General features: G+C 42.7%; 1 protein-coding gene across 1 annotated transcript; it reads right to left on the reverse strand.

Moving 5' to 3' along the window:
* Positions 1–9,169: 9,169 nt before the first annotated feature.
* SOD2 (superoxide dismutase 2) lies at positions 9,170–18,741 on the reverse strand. The gene is made up of 5 exons (XM_072856196.1): positions 18,631–18,741; positions 17,264–17,466; positions 13,036–13,152; positions 11,081–11,260; positions 9,170–9,696 (listed from the first exon to the last, which is right to left on the reverse strand). The coding sequence occupies exons 1-5, from the start codon at positions 18,657–18,659 to the stop codon at positions 9,551–9,553; spliced, it is 675 nt and encodes a 224-aa protein (XP_072712297.1). The 5' UTR covers positions 18,660–18,741; the 3' UTR covers positions 9,170–9,550.
* Between the last annotated feature and the right edge of the window lie 112 nt (positions 18,742–18,853).

An 18,853-nucleotide genomic window follows, 5' to 3' on the forward strand; every position in this document is an offset into this window, starting at 1 on the left:
CAAATTCATTGTGAATTCCTTTGGAAAAAAAACCCACTCCACAGCCTAAATATCAGTAGATTATGAAGTCTAAATTTGATTGTGATGAAAATCAGTAAATCAGAGTTCTTGTTTAGCTGCTGTTACATGTTCTCTGACTCAGTCAACAAATTTATTTCATTCCTGTTCCCCTTTCAAGCCAATAGAAAATAGTTCCGTGGAGCTGGAAAATGTTTTGGGCAAGACTGGGGGAAGCAACTTATATACTGAATATGGGGTGTTGACTGATTCAAAATGTCTTGCCAATTCATCCAAAGTCTCCAAATGCTTGGAGCCAGAAAGAGGATGTGGGGCTTAATTAGCGGAACGAGACTGTGATGAGGGCAGACGGCTCCCCTCAAGCAGTCAGGACACTGCCCGCAATATTTTTTGGAAATCCAGATTTTTTGCAAATCTCCTTTCTAGGTGAGCGTCTTGGGCACTGGGCTGGAGGGGGTCACCTCTGCCTGACTGCCCCAGCTAACGAGCATTTCAGTAATTTTGGCTGCAAGAACTCAGAATTCATCACCTCCAAAATGCTCCTGGCATGGCAGGCAAGGCACTCTGGTGAGAGGTATACGTTCGGGTCCACTTCAGCAAAGGAAGAATTCAATGCTGCCCTCCTGCATTTTGGAGGAGTGTCCTAACTGCCTACCCGGAGAGCAGAGGTGAAGCTGCAGCACCTGCCTCCTCCCTCCCTGCATGAATGGTGCTGCCATCCCACCCTTTTTCATTCTTCCAGAAATAAATCAAGGGGGGAAGGCTAAAGGTCTCATTTCCTTGGGGGAGGAGGAGGAAAAAACCCACAGTTTTCCTGAATTTCAGTTCAGAGGCTAACAGGAAGCCTTCATTTTTTATGACATTCGTAGTGCAGGACTAGCATTTCACCTCTGTGATACATCTGGGTAATCGCAAGAGCAGTTCCAGCCCAAGCAATACCTTTTTAAGACCAAGGCTTCAGTGATGAAGCAATATGAGAACCGTACACGTACACTGCCACTTGGATTAACCTGGCAACACTTACATGAAAACAAGGTCTAATGGTGGACACCTTCTGTCCTTCCAACACATTGTCAGCTCACGCTCTGCCACAAGGGCCGAGTTCCTCGCCAACACTCGGTCATAGTAGGGAATCAAGGCATGGAAACCACATGAGCAGAGATTAAACAGCCTCTCGAGTCTGGAAGCCAGATGTGGGATTGCAGGAGTGAGCGTAACCAGATGGTTTTTCTGCCATTTTTTCTCCGAACACCCAGAAGAGGTTAACAGAATGACACACACAGAGATAAGCTCATGATCACATTTGCATGTTTAGACATATACACATATTAGCTCCTTCTAAACTGTAATCCCTAAGGATCCATAATTGGACAGCACAGCTAGGATTTTCAGATGTCAGGTCCAGCTCAGACTCTGCAAGAAGCTCCAAGTGAGCAACAGCTGGACTAGGACTTCTCTGTATCGCTGCCTCGTCGGTGGGACCAGCCCAGGGGTGCAGCCCACAGAATACCTCTGACGCTGGCTCCAAGCATGCTCCTGGGTGCAGCACGTGGGGATAGATTCTCAGCTGGCCACGGACAGCTTTGCTCTTTTCTACCCACACAAAACTGCCCTACAGTGAGCCCTTTGGGATTTGCAATAACAAATACAGCAGGAAGACCGTTGCACTGTTGTGACACACCAGCTGCTGGTGCAAAGGGCTCAGGCAAAGGAAAGAGGGCTTTGATGGGATAGTCCTACATCCCAACATGAGCTAGCTCCTCGGATACTTCTCTGAGGCCACAGAAACACACTTCTAATGGAGCTGACATCAGAGCTCACTGGAGAGAAATCTGGGCAGGTCAGCCCAGAAATCAGTACATGCAGGTGTTATTTTCAAGGACCAATTTCAGGGCTGAACCCTCATCACCAGCCCACACCTGTACCCGTCCCACAGTGTCTATGCCAGCCAGCCACATCTGGAACAAAAACATTTACTTCCATTTAATATCCTGTGCTTTCTCCTATACAAAACACAGGTTTGACACTTACACACACAATGTGTGTTGCACAGTCCCACACCAGCTGGAAGGAATCCATTTAGGACAGCAATGAATATCAGCAGATGAACAACAACAACCACTTAACTGCTACAACTTATGTTTAAGATAAAACAAAATCCATGAACAACTCCAATTCCCAGCTAGATAATACAGAAAAGCAGCAGTCCTGGCTCTGAACCGCTTTTAACTGACCTGGATCTCATGAAGGCAAGGGGGAAACTCCCATTGGAGCTTTTGACTCTGACAGGCTAATTCCAGTTTATTGTTCCCATTTTATTTAGTTATGCAAAAAAGCACCAAGCCCTACACTTAGCTCTCAGAAATAATATTTCTCCATTCCAAAAAACTCAGGTGACAGTTTTAGTTTTGCGATCCTTATTCTTTCATAAGAAAAATAAATAAGCAGAAATACATGAGCATTTCTTCCCTGTAAACATCAGCACAGCTTATTCAAATTAAACCCAAGGTCTTTTGAAATGGCTTGAAATCTTAAGTAGAGGTGGGGGAGCCCAGACAGAAGAAAAGGGTAATCAGATTCTGACACAAGTTTCTCTCAGCATCTTGGGAAATGAACTCAAACACTCAGAGGACCCCAGAGCTGAGCTCTTCTCCACCAGAGAGGCAGGCTGGCCAGGTTTGTGTGCATCTTCTATGAGAGGGAGAAGTTGAAGACAGTCCGATGATGCAGCCTTTGACAGACTGCATTTCCCCTCCTCCCTACAGCCTCCTACTCAACACAATTCTGCTTGAGGGCTAAGAGTGGCTGGAAACATCCCAGTGAAGCATTTAGTCAGAAGACAAATACATAGATACACAGTGAGACGTGGAGGGAGAGCTTTCTGAAACACTACCTTGGTGAGCCCAAAATGCTTTGTTTGAAACAGTTTTGTCTGAATGACCTTTGGAGAAGCGTGAGGCTTGAAGCCCGTGACAGCTGCCCCAACAGACAAGAACATCAGACTTCCGCAGCAGCTGTAGGACCTGGGAAGCTTCTGGATTCCTGGAAATACTGACAAGTTTTCAATTCTGGCCAGTTTTGAGCACAGCCAAATTTCAAAATTCCTGCAAACTGGAAGCCCTTGCTTTTAGCTACCTCAGGTCTAAATTTCTAGAGGCATAACAGAGGTTGCAATATTACCCACTCCTGTCAAGGGCAAATACTGAAATAGTATGAGTCAGCCCTTCTCAGAATTGTGGCGCTACCTTCAAATCATGACAATTAAATTAACACATGTTCTTTCTCCTTACCTCCTCATTTGCAGACCTCTGATGTGCCAGTGGTAATCTTTGCAACAACAGTGTGTAAACTTTTAACCTCCTCTTAAAAAATTAGAAAAAACTGAAATTCCTGTGCAGCAGTCTTCCAATACTGCCTGTGTCGCAAAACTCACTGATAAAAATAGCTGAATTACCATGCTACTTGCTTCTAGATCTGACTTCTTAGAGCTACAGCTCTATTGCCAGTGGCATAAAGGACAAGCCCTTAAGATGCAAGCATTATGGAAAGAACCCAGCTACAAGGAACTAAAGCACTGCAGAGCTCGCTCTGAAGGAGGTGGCCCTCAATAAGGGACCTCAGCAGAAGTAGAGAGAAGCCAGGGAAGCAGAGACTTGGTTCCTCCCCAGAAAAAAGGTGGCAAAACCAAGAAAGGACTAGGGAATTGTAGTGAACTGAAGACAGACCTGAACTTTTCAAACCTTCCCTAGTAGGGAAAAACTCCCCCAGATGAAGTCAGGTTCTGGAAGTCCCCAACCTGTCCGCAAATACCTAGTGCAGTAACCAGCAACTTTTGCATGGTTCCCCAGAGTTTTGGAGAAATGACTACCTTCAGAAAACTGTCATTTCTTCTGCAACATTATGTGCAACAGGAGCGCACAACTATGGGACTGCCAGTCATTTTGCATAGCCCTAATGCTAAGACTTCCCGAGTGCTGTACTGTAGGGAGTTCTGTGTGTTCCAGGGATTTGCCATCAACCCAGAGGGTCGCTTAAAAGCACTGCAGTGGGACACATCTGTGAGGGAGCTGCTTCAGTGGTGTCACAAGGCTACGTGGGTCCACCACCAGCTCTGGCAGGTCCAGGCAGCAGATTTGCTGACTTGCCTCTGTGCCAATCTGTCCATCCATCTCTTCAGGTGAGAAGATCCAGTGAAAAGCTGGAGTTTCACTGGAGCAGCAACAGCCCTGGGAGGCTGCACAATTGTAACTGTAAACCTCCATGCCTCAGGTATCCTGCTGCGTACTCTCTGCAGTCTTGGCTTAATTATAGCAATGTAACAGACTTCGTCCCCTGCGGTTAAATCTCTGGTCTCTGGGCTTGAAAGACCATTCAGAACGTCATGGACGTCGTATGACCCTACACAGAGATAATTAGAGCCTGATGAGGCAGCCAGGTGGGAATCCTAGAAGCATCTTCATTTTAATTAGGAGTACCTTACTCTAGCCTCTGCCTGCCTGGCTTTAGTTATAGCAAGACCTGTATTTGACTGTACGTATTAAAATAAATTGTCTTCTCTACAGCAGCGTTGCCTCCTCCCCACATACTGACAGCAGCTTCAGTGGCAGGAGTGACTCTGATTATTTAGAAAGTGGAAGCAACAGCCCAAAGAGCTCCTCTCCTGCGCAGGGGGAGCACACAAACTGCTTCTTAACCTGTCTCTTGGAAGTTCAACTCGGAAGCCCTGCTGACAGCAGGGTACAGCAGATACACACCCCCACCTAGTGGGAAACGCGCAGCTCTGGTGCTCCGGGACAGGAGCGGCCTCAGCTCTGCGGTCCAACACACGCACCTCCCACGCACCCCCGCAGCAGCCTTGCTTTTTGAACCCAAGGGGTAAGAACAGCTACGGTGAAATCCGAGGGCATTACTTTCAATCATAAAGCAGAAAGGAACAGGCAGGCTAAGCCTACTAAGTTACCAGTATTTTACCCGCCTGGTATTAAGACACGACTGCAAACACAAGTCTTTTGCTTTCCACTGGTGCAATGATTAACTTCCGCAAGGTCAATGCAATAGGCATGTAAAATGTTAGCAGAATGGCACAGCAGCATTTTAAACCTATTTTGCTACCCTAGAGAGAACTAAATTCTTGAATGCAAAACAAAGACAAGTCAGTCTTCTGTAAATAAAGAGGTTTTAATATGTCTGTAAGAGCCTACCAGCTCACAAGCCGAGTCACAGACAGTATTTTCTGGGGACAGTTCGGAGTTTACTACTACTTTTTTTTTAAATACATGCTCTAGATAAGGGTGAAATAAATACTTGTGAGGTGGAAAGTAGAACCTGGAGGAAAAAAGCATCTTTTAGCTATTTCTCCTTCTGACTGCTCAGTAAAGACATCTACAGGCCCCTCCTGTTTCAAGCGCAGGATGAAGGTGCCACCCTCTGGGCTCGCTGGGACTGGCCACCTGCATCAGCCCCACGACCCACCATGGAGGGACAGCGGAAAGACTGCAAGAGCTCGGTTTGGCTGGCCTTAAATGCTTTAATCTTTTCTAGTACAAAACAAGACACACGTGCTTTGCAATTCATATTAGCCTCCAAATGTATTTTACAGGTCAGCAAAAAAATGACAAATGCGCATTTGCATTTCGCAGCAGTGTATTGCCCTTTGAGACCCGATTGCATCTGTTTCTGAAAAGAAGTTCAGCCACTGAAATCTGTTTGTAGCCTGCAAACCGAAGTCTCCAAGTTCCACAACTTTGCCACCCCAAAGTATTTCTTATGGGATCACTCTGATGCACTTTGTTCTTCCAAGTCATAATACATAATCATTTCCAAGAGGATTTGGGTTAGGTACTGCACTTTTGTCCTTTCTTGAAAATAATTCCAAGTTCTTGTTTTAACATAGTGTGGCCTACACACAAATTAACTGTGTATACATAGGTAACATCTTCATAAGCAACACAGTTAAGCAAGGACTGACAAAAGTTAGGCTCAGGGGAACTGTCAGGATGCAATTCTTCTGCAACTCTTCTGTTTGGCCCAGGTCAAAGGCCGATTCAGCTAGCACTGAAGTTAGAAAACTCATCGTTCCTGTCATGCAGATCAAGTCTGCAAGTAATTTCATGCTCAGTGATGAGAGATACCCTGCACAGTTCAGGTTGGAGATAACTTTACACACACAGCTACTATTTTTACCATTAGGGTCAGGAAGCTCTAGGTAGAACAAACTGCATTAGGAGTTTAGGTTTTGATTAACGGGCCTTAGACTTGTCCAGACAGGGCACGTGAGATTCCTTGTAATTATTTACCTTCCTGTTTCAGTTAATGTAGGGAGAGAGACACCTGCCCACCTCCACAGCAATTTGTGTAAGGCAAAGCGATAGTTCTGAATAGCAACAGCAGTTCCAAGTTTACTAACACAGATTAGTAAGAGGTTTATGCACTTTCACTGCCCAGACAGTTGACAACTCTGCTAGCAGACTTGCTAAATTACAGGCACGTACTTCAGTCCGTTCCTGGTGTCACAAGAACCACTAGGACTTTTTCCAGATTTCACAGAAGTCTGGAGTTAAGACAGTTTAACCAAGCCCTTCCGTCAAACAAACCACACAACCAACCTTTGTTTGTCCTTTATAATTGTCCACCAGAACAAGCATTAAATCATTTTCATTGCTTCAGTGTTCCTGCTATTTGCCTTCAACATTCAGTAGATTTTCATCTTCCTATCCACAAACATTCCTGTTTGTACACAGCTTTGGACTTTCTACCTGCAGACTTAAAGACAGGATACAAGGCATCAGGACAAGTTCACCAGCTGACTGTAAGCAGATGAGCGGAGCTGCTTCTTAACCTGGTGCACAGCAGAAACTGAGCCTTACCAGCATGTGTCGGATCTCACACTACTGGCTTTAAAGCCTCAGCAAGAGCCGGTCCAGCTCGAGGAGCTCTCCATGGTTTACGTCCTCAGCGCCTTAACTCAGGCTTCCTCCATAGCTCAAGCACTCCCTTCCAGAGCACCGAGCACAGGCACATTTACAGCTCTGTTCTTTAAGAGCGTGCAGTACCAAGGAGATGCCCGACATAGGCACTAAGGCACTCGCCAACAAAGGCCCGCCTCAGCATTCAGTCACTGAGGAGGAGCACTGCACTAGGGGTTTTTGATCTCTGCTATACGGTGTTTCACCGTATCATATAGTCTTGAATAAGGAAAGAAAAAAGGACTCCGCTGCTTCCTTCATCTTCACTCAGACTCCTTGGTAAACACAACATGCCTCCTGTACTGTGAAGGTCCTTACTTGGAAAGTAAGCAGCAAAGGATTCTCTTCATATCCGAAGTACCTGTTCCTCCTCTAAAAAACCGCCACTGCTTCACCCCTCTCAATCCACCTTATCTGCAGGATTTCAGTAAGCTGAAGTCTGACAACTAAAACCTAAGTATTGGCCTTTAATAATCCCGATACCAACCCAACTTGCTTAAATTAAGCTTTATATCTATAGCTAGCTACACGATTTACAAGTTATGATAAATACCGTTCCTTTCTCCGATAATTATCAACAATATTAATCAACTCTAACTACTATTAACTCCTTAAAAAGGATTTGCCTCAATAGTCTTGCAACAGGAATATTACAGGCTATGTGATGTGTTTTGCATTAATTTAAGCATCCTGAAGTGCTTAGAGGGAAACACACAAGGACAGAGGCTGGGAACATTAAGTTAGGAAGATGGGTTTCAAAATAAACTGATCACCCCAGTAAATAACTACAGCAAAAGTTTAGTTTTGAATTGCCACCTAGAAAGTATAATTATTTTGCCAGAAGCTTCTGTCAGGGAAAAAAAATCTATGTGATGCTAGTGTTTACTCATGGAGAGCCAGGTTTCCTCTCTAAGAAGAAAAGCTGAGCATAGTTTGTGACAGAGACTTTGTCCACCTGCTTTCCAGACGTACAGAGGATTCTGCAGACGGCAAGAATACGGAGCCTTCAGTAGGCTTTTTTTTTTTTTAAATTCAAGTCAAAAGCTGCCGGACTGATTACCAAGACTTATTTTTCTTCATCACGGCTCTCACACCCTCAGAGGCAAACCAAGGATGTGAGGGAGGATGATGTAAGTTTTAAAGAAGATCATGAAGAAATCCAGACTTAAGCAGAAGCTCAAGCTGCATATCTGAGATGAGAACTAGGCCTAGAGAAAAAATATCCCACAGTAGGAAAAAAAACCTGAACCACTTTAAATGTGAAATAAGCCATGTTTGCATAACTTACTTCCATTCACAATAGAGATATCTTGCCAGTTGCAGCTTTGGTTAGTGACTAAAGACTAAGTCCAAATTCCTGTGGTGGTGGTAGCTTCTCTCCCTGCACCTGCTAATGGAAGGCGTTTCTTTCTTTATAAACACTTCTCCCCTTAATCTTACTTGATACTTCCAAATAGCAGCCTAGCAGTATGGTAATGTAAGCCAATTCCTTGCTTCCCTGAGAATCCATCCTGAACTTAAAGAGGCATACTAAGAAAGCTCAAAGAAAACTTATGCGCAAGGTAGTATGTACGTCCAGTAGCATCCCCTCTGAAATACTTGCAAAAGAATTAGCAAAAAAACCAACACACACCAACAATTTCTTGTGTTTTTCAAGACCTTTTGGGCATGCTCCTTTACACCAGACGGTACTTCATTCCCACCTCAAGCATTAACTTTAACTTGTTATAAATGCTTCAGGAACACAGCTACAGGAACACAGAGACAACTTATACTTAATATATGCACATAATCAGTCTCTTAAGTCAAAAGATGTTTTAGGATATACTTGAACAGCTAGTACGGAATGCGTATCACATGCTGTCATTCAGTTCCTACATGAACAATTTAGCCTGACCCAGTACTGTAACTCTTGCCCAAGGTGACACATCATAAGCTAGTGCATCAGTGCAATACATGAAGATCTCACTTAAGAGATCCACAAAAAGGTAGGGATGACTGAAGAGAGTCAAGTCAGGCAGGCACAGTCACGCCTATTTCCCCCTTCACCTGTCTTTTTAATCAGTAAGAAAGCTCCATACCCTGTAATACAACAAATTACAGAAGGCATTTCTCTTCTCCAAACATTTTAAAATCAAGTAAGTAACTGGACCAGCTATTACTAAAAATGAGTCTCTTACAGACAGTTACAGAAGATTCTTCTTTTGAGTTTTATTTGTTTATAGCAACATGAAGTACATCTTTCCACTTAGGTATTTTACTGCAACAAGGAAATCCATTACCTCAATAAGCTTCAGCAAGGTGATCTATGTTTCTGTATGCAATGGAAAAGATTACTTGAAGTGTCTCCCTTTATTGCACAACAGTTTAAAGCTTCAAAAATCTAAGTAAATAGCTCTCACAGAATTAAACAAGCAGACACTTTGCTTGATTATGAAATGCTTTTGTTGGATGAGCTAAGTGTTTTCTGCAGTAGAGCAATTCATTTGTAAGCCACGGGCATTACTACAAGAGTGGTATCAGAGTAGAAGTGGTGACATTTTAGTAGTCTGTGCAAGAATTCCACTCTACTTTTTGCAAGTTGCATATCTTGAAGATACATTCTCCCAGTTGATCACATTCCAGATGGCTTTCAAATAATCAGGTCGAACATTTTTATACTGAAGATAATAAGCATGTTCCCATACATCAATTCCTAGCAAAGGAATGAGACCTGTAAAAAAAAAAAAAAACAGGAGGAGAAATTTTGTAAATCTGTGAAAACAGGCTTTACATGTAAAGTCTTATATTGCATCCCAAAGTTGTACCCAATTTCTCAGTCTTTATCTGCCAGAAGACAAAGAGCTCTCCAGCACACAGGTGTTTATTGCAACATTTTACGGAATTGTTTGCTCTCCACACACACACATATTGCATAAACCGAAAGAGCTGATTAAGATAAACACCTATGAATACTCTAGAACTGCCTTGAAGGCATAACTGAAACAAGATAAAGTCATTTTTGAAAGGTTTACATCTTTTGCACAGTTATGCAAGCATTTTCATGAAGTTACACCATGAAGGAGTCTCTTGCCATGCCAGTTTGCTTCCAATATTTTAATCACAAGTTATTAATTGTCTAATTACTTTCCTTGCTTTTGTGCTAAAATATCCTTCTCACTGAATTTTTAATGGAGACTTTTCGGGGGGGGGGGGGGAGGGGTGAAACTTACCCACATTATGCTGTATGTCCCTATAATAAAATAATTCTTTTTTTTTTCCTACTGATAATCAATACACAGACTGCTGACCATACATGAAATTCCTTGCCATTCTCTATAAATTCTACATAACACATTTTAAAGATATCTGCAACAGGATTTGGACAAACAGCCACTGCGGGCAGGATTCTCATTGACCATGAGCTCTTCCCTCTGTTAAGGGTGTCCAGCCTGCCATCATCACATCATCATCATCAGCCTGCCAATGTCACTCTAAGCAAGTAAAAATACCTTCAAAAGGGATCATGGCCAGTATTACCCTGCTTGTCTAGCTGTAAGATTCATCCCCATCCAAGGCTTATTTAATTGACACTCATTACCAATATTAAGGAAGCAGATTATAAGCCTTCCATTTTAAATCCAGCCTACATAGTAACAAGAGTTACTCTGTACACCTTCCTCTCTCCTGTTGTATGGCCTACACTGACAGTTCTGTGAATAGCCCCTCTGCCAGAGAAAACAATCTAAAGGCAAGAGGCTTAATCATCCTCAATACAGGCAAGCTACCACAGTTACTCAAAAATAATCCAAAGGAGCCTAAGCTAAAACTATTGTCTAAGAAAGAGCACTTTCACAATATGCCCCATCTAATTCCCCTTTGACTAGACAGACTTTAAACCCTACTGCTCTTCACAGTTTGTAAAATCCTGCTTTACAAATGCTGTTTTAAAAACTGCAACTGTTTTTCACTTCTGCTAGTAGTGATATTCAGTTTTCCAGCCCCATTTATCCAGCAATTTCTTCTCAGCATTTGTCCACAAACCCCTTTTCAGATGTCATATACTTGCCTATGAAATCTACAAAGACAGAAGCAGAGGGGAAGGAAAGAAACCTGACCTGTTGTTCCTTGCAAAGGGTCTTGATTTGCACAAGCCGCTATTTGTAGGCGCCCCTGCTCTTTGTTGTAGCCGAGCCACCCCCAGCCTGATCCTTGAACACCAACTGATACAGCTGTCAGCTTCTCCTTGAAGTTTGCAAAGGAACCAAAGTCACACTTGATGGCTTCCATCAATTCTCCTTTAAAGAAAGCACAGAAAGATCACAGAACATCAGGTACTTGACATCTTTCAATTTCCAGACATCACCTGGAAATAGAAGGAAAGAGGAACAGAAGCATTGGGGCTCTGTGGGAAGGAAGTGTCTAGACAGAGTAGTTGCATCGTTAATGAACAGTTCTGTCCCAACCTGCTCAAGAGGGCAGGCAGACTGGAAAGAAATTAGTGCAGTAGTCAAATGTGCTGTCCTCAAAGACACAGTCAGGGTACTATCAACAGGACACTCGGGCGTTTACATTCTTGTCCTCTTGTCTTGCCACAGAGGACTAAGAAAGAAAGTAAAGAGCTAGTTTGCATATCTAGAAGGGCAACACTAAGTGGCTGTGACTTCTTTGTCTTAATACAAAGAAATATTTGGACATCTTTGATATCAATATAATGAACCTACACATAGTAAGAGGTATTTAACCACTTCCCTCAGATTTTACATTTACATCTGCTTCTACAGTTAAGTAGTCTATTTGACATGGATAAGTAGGCTCCATGATTAGATCCCTTCTTTATTATACAGTTAAGCTAACCTGTGCTGGCGCAAAGGGAACAGAAACTAGAGTTGTTTAGTGTAACAATGCACTGTCAAACTACTTTCTTTCCCCTACACCATAGCACACTTGTCATTTTCAGATATTTAAGTGTTTGCTCAAAACCTGAAGGTATCTACGTTCCTCTCTAATTAGCTTTCTAATTAGCATGTGTAAGAATACTTCATACAGCGCAATGCTGGAGAATTCTTCATTCCTTCCACCTTCAGACAGACGGTCTTGAAAATCTCTTGGTGATAGCTGCAAGTGCATCCTAAGACAGACTTTATCAGGCTTCCTACAAAAGCCTTGAACCATTCAGTTGAAACTGAAAGATGACATTTTACGCTTACTGACTTTCACAGAAACTTCACAGAAATTGGGAGACAAAAATCAAGGCTTTAAAGCATCTTTTCTGCAAATGTCATCTAAAACCAAGCTCTATCAGAAATGGACTGATATCAGAACTGCTTGTTGAAATTTCAGCTTCAAAACTTCAGAACTTTATGCTCTAGTCTTAACTAGATCATCTTCAGAGCATCTTTGTACTTCCATCGTAGAGTCAAAAGTCACAAGCAGATGTCACCTATGAACACTGAACTACAGTACAAAACACCTGAAGCCCACCAATTTACGGAGATAAACCTGCATATAAACCTCATTCAAAAACCTCAAGTTTATCACAAAAGCTTTTGTGAGATCTGTATTATAGGGCCTTTACCTTTAATTGCAGGTCACTTGTAGATAATCACTACTCTATCCTCCCAAAGGGGACTTCTTTCTTCAGGCTTTAACTGCTAAACCATCCCTATTTCAAATTGGAACATAACCCCACCCACTAGGTTGCGTGGTCTGCAGCACATTTTTTTCCTTTTCTGTGAACCGAGTACATATATGGGAACTTAATTAGCATAGCTTTGAAAAACTGTTTTCTCATATGAAGATGCAAAGGACAATATGCAGCATAGCCAAGTATTCTGCAGTGTGCACAATCAGATTTAGAAATTAAAAACACTTAGCACAGGGCTAGCTTTTTATATTCTTGACTTGCATCTCAAAAATGCTGAATTCCTCAGAACTGTGATAACTGTCATAGAGACAGGCAAATTAACTCTGAAAAATAAAGATCCTTCAGACTCCTTCAAAGAGAGAAAAGATCATCAGTTCTACTGGTCAATTAAAATTGACACAATAAACCGTCACAACAAGCACTAACCTTTAGGCTCTCCTCCTCCATTAGGACAAAGGTTTGTCCAGAAGATGGTGTGATTTATATGACCCCCACCATTGAACTTCAGTGCAGGCTGAAGTGACACTTGAGCTGTAACATCACCTAAGGATGCAGAATATAAAAATACATAGATAAATAAAAATATCATTATCACCACAGTAGTCACTAAGCCTCCATCGATCTCCAAAATCTTTCAAGTCTTACTAGTCTATAACATGTCTATGGAAAAGATAAGGTTTGTGACTGTTATCCATATTTTAGATAGTCACTGACATAAACTACATTAAAGATTTCTTTATCTTTGACCTTTTCTTATGCTGTAATGACATGTGATCTGCCAATATTGCACCTATCAGGCAACCCGTATTACACATATAAGATCTACTGCCATTCTACAGCAAAATAAAGCAACCAGTAGAGCCAAAATATTTTAAGGACCCAGCACTTGTAAATTGCTCATTATTACCACTACAAGACAAGAACATTGTTCACCCATTAGCTCACTGATTTGCAAACCAAGAATTTTTAAACTTCTTGAATAATTTACAGGGCAAACAGTCTGTGCTTCAGAGAAAGATGGTAAGTAAAGTGAGCATGTACACAAACAGAATGTTCTTCTCCCTCCTATTTTTTGTTTCATTTTCTTTTTTTTTGAATGAGGTACTTGCAGGAAGAGATAGTGACCCAGATCATTTTAGTCTGCATTACAGAACCCTGCATCTGAAATCAACATCAGACAGCCCTGTACTTCCTCCCTCTCCACAAAATGTCATATTCCTTAAAGAATTCACTGGTGCCTTGTGCCTCTAAATGGTTTTGCTCCACTTCACCACAAATGTTCTGAATGCTATTATGACTTTTACAAGAACTGAAACATTTCAAAGGTCTTTGAAGCTTCTTGCACCACTCCGATACATTCTGTAGTAAGAAATCAGTGGGCGCAGCTGTTTCCTCCACTCACTTTCAGGAATGAGTGGTAGAAGTCTTCCTATAGCAATAAATGAGTCATCTTAACACAGACATGAAGGCAAGCCATGAAGCAGTAGCATACCTGATACTATGGTTTTAATACAGGATTCCGGGTTCTCAGCATCTCCTCATACCCTTCAGAAACTACAATAGCCTTGGTAAGCTTCATACAAATAAAATGCCTGGATGAAGCTGTTCCAATATAACTTGCAAGTCCCCCAAAAATACAGAATTTAATGCTTTGCTAAAATAAATTACAGTAGCACTCAGACACCTGTGGCTTTTTGTTTTTGCTGGAAATGACCACTGTTATAGTAAAGAGTTTCCTTAAGATGCAGAAACTAAACATTTTTCTATAAACTTTTCTTAAGAATAATTTTGTCCCTACACCAATTCACTTTCACATGCAATATGGGTTTTTTTCCCCATTCAGAAAAATATCTGTGAGTTAAAAAACAGTCTATGACTAATATGTGATCTCTGCATCTCCAGTCCTAATAATACCCAGGGCAACAAAACCAGAGGGGTACAGGACTGGAACAAAGCATCCAATGCAGTTAGTACAAACACTATTTGCTGAATTCAGGTATCAAGTTAAGGATGAGACAACTCTCGCACCCAGTCAAACGGCATCTTTGGGACATTTTCCTTGAATTTTGCATGCCTTAATAACACTTTTAAGTTCATCCAGAGCATACAATATAACACAAGCTAGAAATCCAAAAATAACCCAGGATGTCTTTAATGTCTTTATCACTGTTTATTCCACCATTCCTTAGAGGAACCTATTCCCCAGGATCACCAGGAACCAAAGATGGCATTTGACCACTGTCCTTAAACACAGTATTTGTGGTGCTGTCAGATCAGCCCTGCTGAACTTTGCACTGGAAAAGACAATAGAAAAAAAGTAACTTGCCCTTAAGTTACAGCAAAAGTATCTTGGAATTTATTTGTATACAGACTCCCTGGCCTTTGCTCCAGCTTACCACGCTCCTCAACACAGCCATAGAGGACAATTCAGTAAAACAAGACAGGCAGCTTAGAGATGCTCCAGAGACTAGTCAGCTCAGTTTCTCAGTCTACCAAGAGACATGTGTTTCCTTGTAAGAGCAGTAAGTAAAGCACCATAGGTCACATGACTGTCAGAAAAGAGCAGGGAAAATTCTGGTAGGCACAAGCTTTCACTGAAAATAAATTTCAAGTTTATATCCTTTAATTAGCCCATCCTGCACATTTTGATGAACCAGTAATCAGAACCAGCTTACGCTGAAACAAAGAACAAAGTCCTGTGCTGCACCCTATCACAGAACTGCACACTCATTTTCAAACGAGCTGACAACATAAGCCAACAGGACTCAACTCAGGACAGCTTTGAGTGTTCTAAGCAGATATAGATAGGTGAAGAAGATGTTAAAGTTGAAGAGTATATTTTACTTTCTATTGCTGAACAAAAGCCATTGACAAGGTTCTGTTATCCAGAAGAGATATTAGATAGTGATTAGACATGCTGTGTAACCCAACACTGAAACCCAGCGCATAAAGATTTTTGATCATTCTCAGTTTTTAAGTATGGAAAAAGAAAGACAATACTAAGAGAATGAGGTGACAGTTCATACTTTTCCCTTTCCAGAATCCTGGTCTTAGAAGTCTTTCTAATGAGGGTCAAAATACTACACACAGTATACTGGGATACCAAGGAGGGGGGGGGGTAAACAAACCCCCCCCACACACACACACACAAATATCTCAAGCAAATACTTGTCTGCTTTGATATGCATGACCACCACCAGTACATTACCCATTTGCAAAATAATGCCTGCAAAATCCTTAGGCAAAGATTAACCTCTACCTCTAGATACACCATTTCCAACACCAAGCGATGAAAGCCTATCAAATGATAGTATTTTTAAAAAACACCTAAAAGGATCCACAACACTGCAGATGTTTCTGCTAACCACAAATTCTGCCTCCACTAGTGGCTGAAGCCTTGGTCATTAAACAGCATAAGTAACATCAGCAGCAGATCCACTGATTTATTATAGTTCAGGTTCCCTCCTCAATTCTGTTTGCACTAATTAAATCTCCAGAATACAATTTTCCTGCATCCAGCACCGGCAGGACAAAGCAGCAGACAATCTTTTGATTACCTGATTCGCAGTCAAATCTCATTAGTTCATTAATTTAGACTGCACAAATTATTTTTAGGCTTACTTAGGCACTTGAAAATCTAAACTTTCATAGGTAACCAACTTTCTCTATTCAAGCACACTAGCATTTATCAATGGCTACAGGGTTCAAGTTTACTCAGATATTGACAATTCTCACTTTCATCCAAGCCCAAGCAGTTAAATTACACTGTGAACCCACCTGGCAACCAGACAGAAGTGAGCCTATAAAGTAATCACTTCTTAGAGGTAAACTGGTACTCTCTAGAAAGATCATCACAACAGAAAACAACTCAGAAAATAAACCTTCTTAAAGAGATACATGTTATTTTACACATTTTCATCAGTCTGGCTGAAAGAAGGTTTGAATAAAGCATTTCATGTGTTTCAGTACTGCCCAGCTAGAACAACTGTAAAGTTTTCATAGAAGTCAGCATATCTCAAGATTCAACTTGAGATCTTAACAAAAACTTCCATGATAGCTTGCTGTATATTGTAGTGTCTCACACTGGCATGCAAGCTATGTGACTCCTTAATCTGACCCACTGGCATAACCAACACCCAAATTCAGATCTCTTCACTGGGTGTCATACACTGCACATTTGTCTTACCTCCATTTGTAGGCAACTAAGATTACCTCACAAGAGCCAGCAGAGCATGTGACGTGAAAACAATCACGCTGCACAAATTTTACTTTACGTAAGTTTGTTATTAACCTTTCATTACAAAGTATTTGTTTAGTAAAATGACTGCAATTTTTTATTGACTCAGTCTTTGGTTCAAGTTACTAATGTAAATATGGACTAAATCCACAACAATCAATGAATTTTCTTCTAGTTTTACAGTACTACAGAGAACGAAATTCATGCTTTTTAGCTACACCTAGTTTCCACTTATCAGCACCACTGAAGCTTATAACGAAAGCTTGTTCCTAATAGCATTTCACTTTATTAAATTAAAAAAAGCAAGCTTGAATTAGATAATCCAAAACTTTTAAAATAAACTATTTCCACTGGAAAGAAGGGCTATCCATTTTTTTTCTCCTATATCATCTACATGTTGACTGCGGATATACAAACCTTTTGCCAGTGCCTCTTTGTATTTCTCCTCTGCCACATTCAGGTTGTTCACGTAGGTGGCATGATGTTTGCTGTGGTGCAGCTGCATGATCTCTGCATTAATATGAGGTTCCAGAGCGCCATAGTCATACGGCAAGTCAGGAAGAGTGTGCTTTTGCCTAGAGACCAAGCATCCCAATGGTGCTATCAACTTGGCACTGCTTCTAGAAGAGAAAAAACAGAAGGAAGTAGTCTTATTCAGTACTTAGACTTTACCACTGAAACCACGACTGTTATGATCAGCTGCTGAAAGTACACAGGGTGATACCTTAGATAAAGAAGTCAAATTTCCATTTTTCTGGAGCTCAAAGCAAGCACACTCTGTAGCTTAATTGCAGAGATTAATTCACATAAAGGTCACAGATCTAAGGCTTCGCGATGTAAAGCTGCCACTTCTCAAATCAAGCCCCTCAAGCCACTGCAAAGAGTCACACGCCCTCCCACACGTGCAAGCAAGCAAAGGTGGAGGAAAGAAGGGAAAGCCAGCAATAACAAGCTGACATTCAAAGCTTCACCTAATCTTTACTGATTAAAAATAGAAGCCAAGATATCCCTGGTAAGTTTCTGTCCCTCACCATGCAAAAGGTCCCTGCATTGAAAAAATAAAAAGGTTGAAAAACCCACACAGCCACTGGGTTCCCTGGACTGAACCTCTTCAGCACCTCCTGTGCCAACACACATGCTACACTGTCCCCAAGGCGGGTGCTGGAAAAACCACACGCTGCCTGAGGACAGGGCAGCCGCGATGTCCAGCACAGAAAACCACACACACCGGCTACGGTTACCCTTCCCCATTTTAACACCTTGCACTTGTCACGAGACATGACAACAATCATGGTAAAAGGAGAACCGCTGGGCTGGGAGGAAGGTCAACTCCTAAGGCGCTTTTATGTTTTGCTGGTGACCTTGGCATAAACCAGGGACAAAACAGCAAAACTCTCGGGGCCCTGAAGAGAGGCCAAACGCGGCGACCCTGCCTAGCAAAGACAAGAGGATCTGGCAGCACCGTATCAAGCAATGAGAGCCCCTTGGCGGAGGCCGAGGGCAGAACCTGGGAGGGTGAAAGGACAACCCGCCAGCAGCCCCCGGCCGCGCCACTGCCCGGGCCAGTACCGAGCTCTGCGGAGCAGTCGGCAGCAGCGCGACCTCCCTCCTCCCGAAATGGCGGGGAGCCACTGAGGGGAAAGGAGCGGGCGACCCCATCGCCACCTCCTCCCCTCCCACCCATCGCCCGGCCGCGGAGAGGGAGTGCGGTCCGGCCGCCGCCTCACGCTGAGGGGCTCTGACCGCCATTACGCTCTCCCACGCCGCCGCGGCGCGGCTCTCACCTGCCCGCCGAGGCGAAGCGGCACAACATGGCGGCTATCTCGCGGCCGGGCGCTACACCGACGGCGCAACTGCGTCTCCGCTCGCCCGCCCTCGGCACCGCCCGCCCCCGAGGGCGGGCAGCCGAGGGGGCTGAGCTTCGCTGCCGTGGAAGGTGGGTTGGCGTAGGGCCTTGCCCGCCGCAGCTGCTGAGGAGGAGGGCTAGCCTACGAGGAGCCTCTACCA

The sequence above is a fragment of the Ciconia boyciana genome, chromosome 3 (genome assembly GCF_034638445.1).
Source record: "Ciconia boyciana chromosome 3, ASM3463844v1, whole genome shotgun sequence".
NCBI lineage: Eukaryota > Metazoa > Chordata > Aves > Ciconiiformes > Ciconiidae > Ciconia > Ciconia boyciana.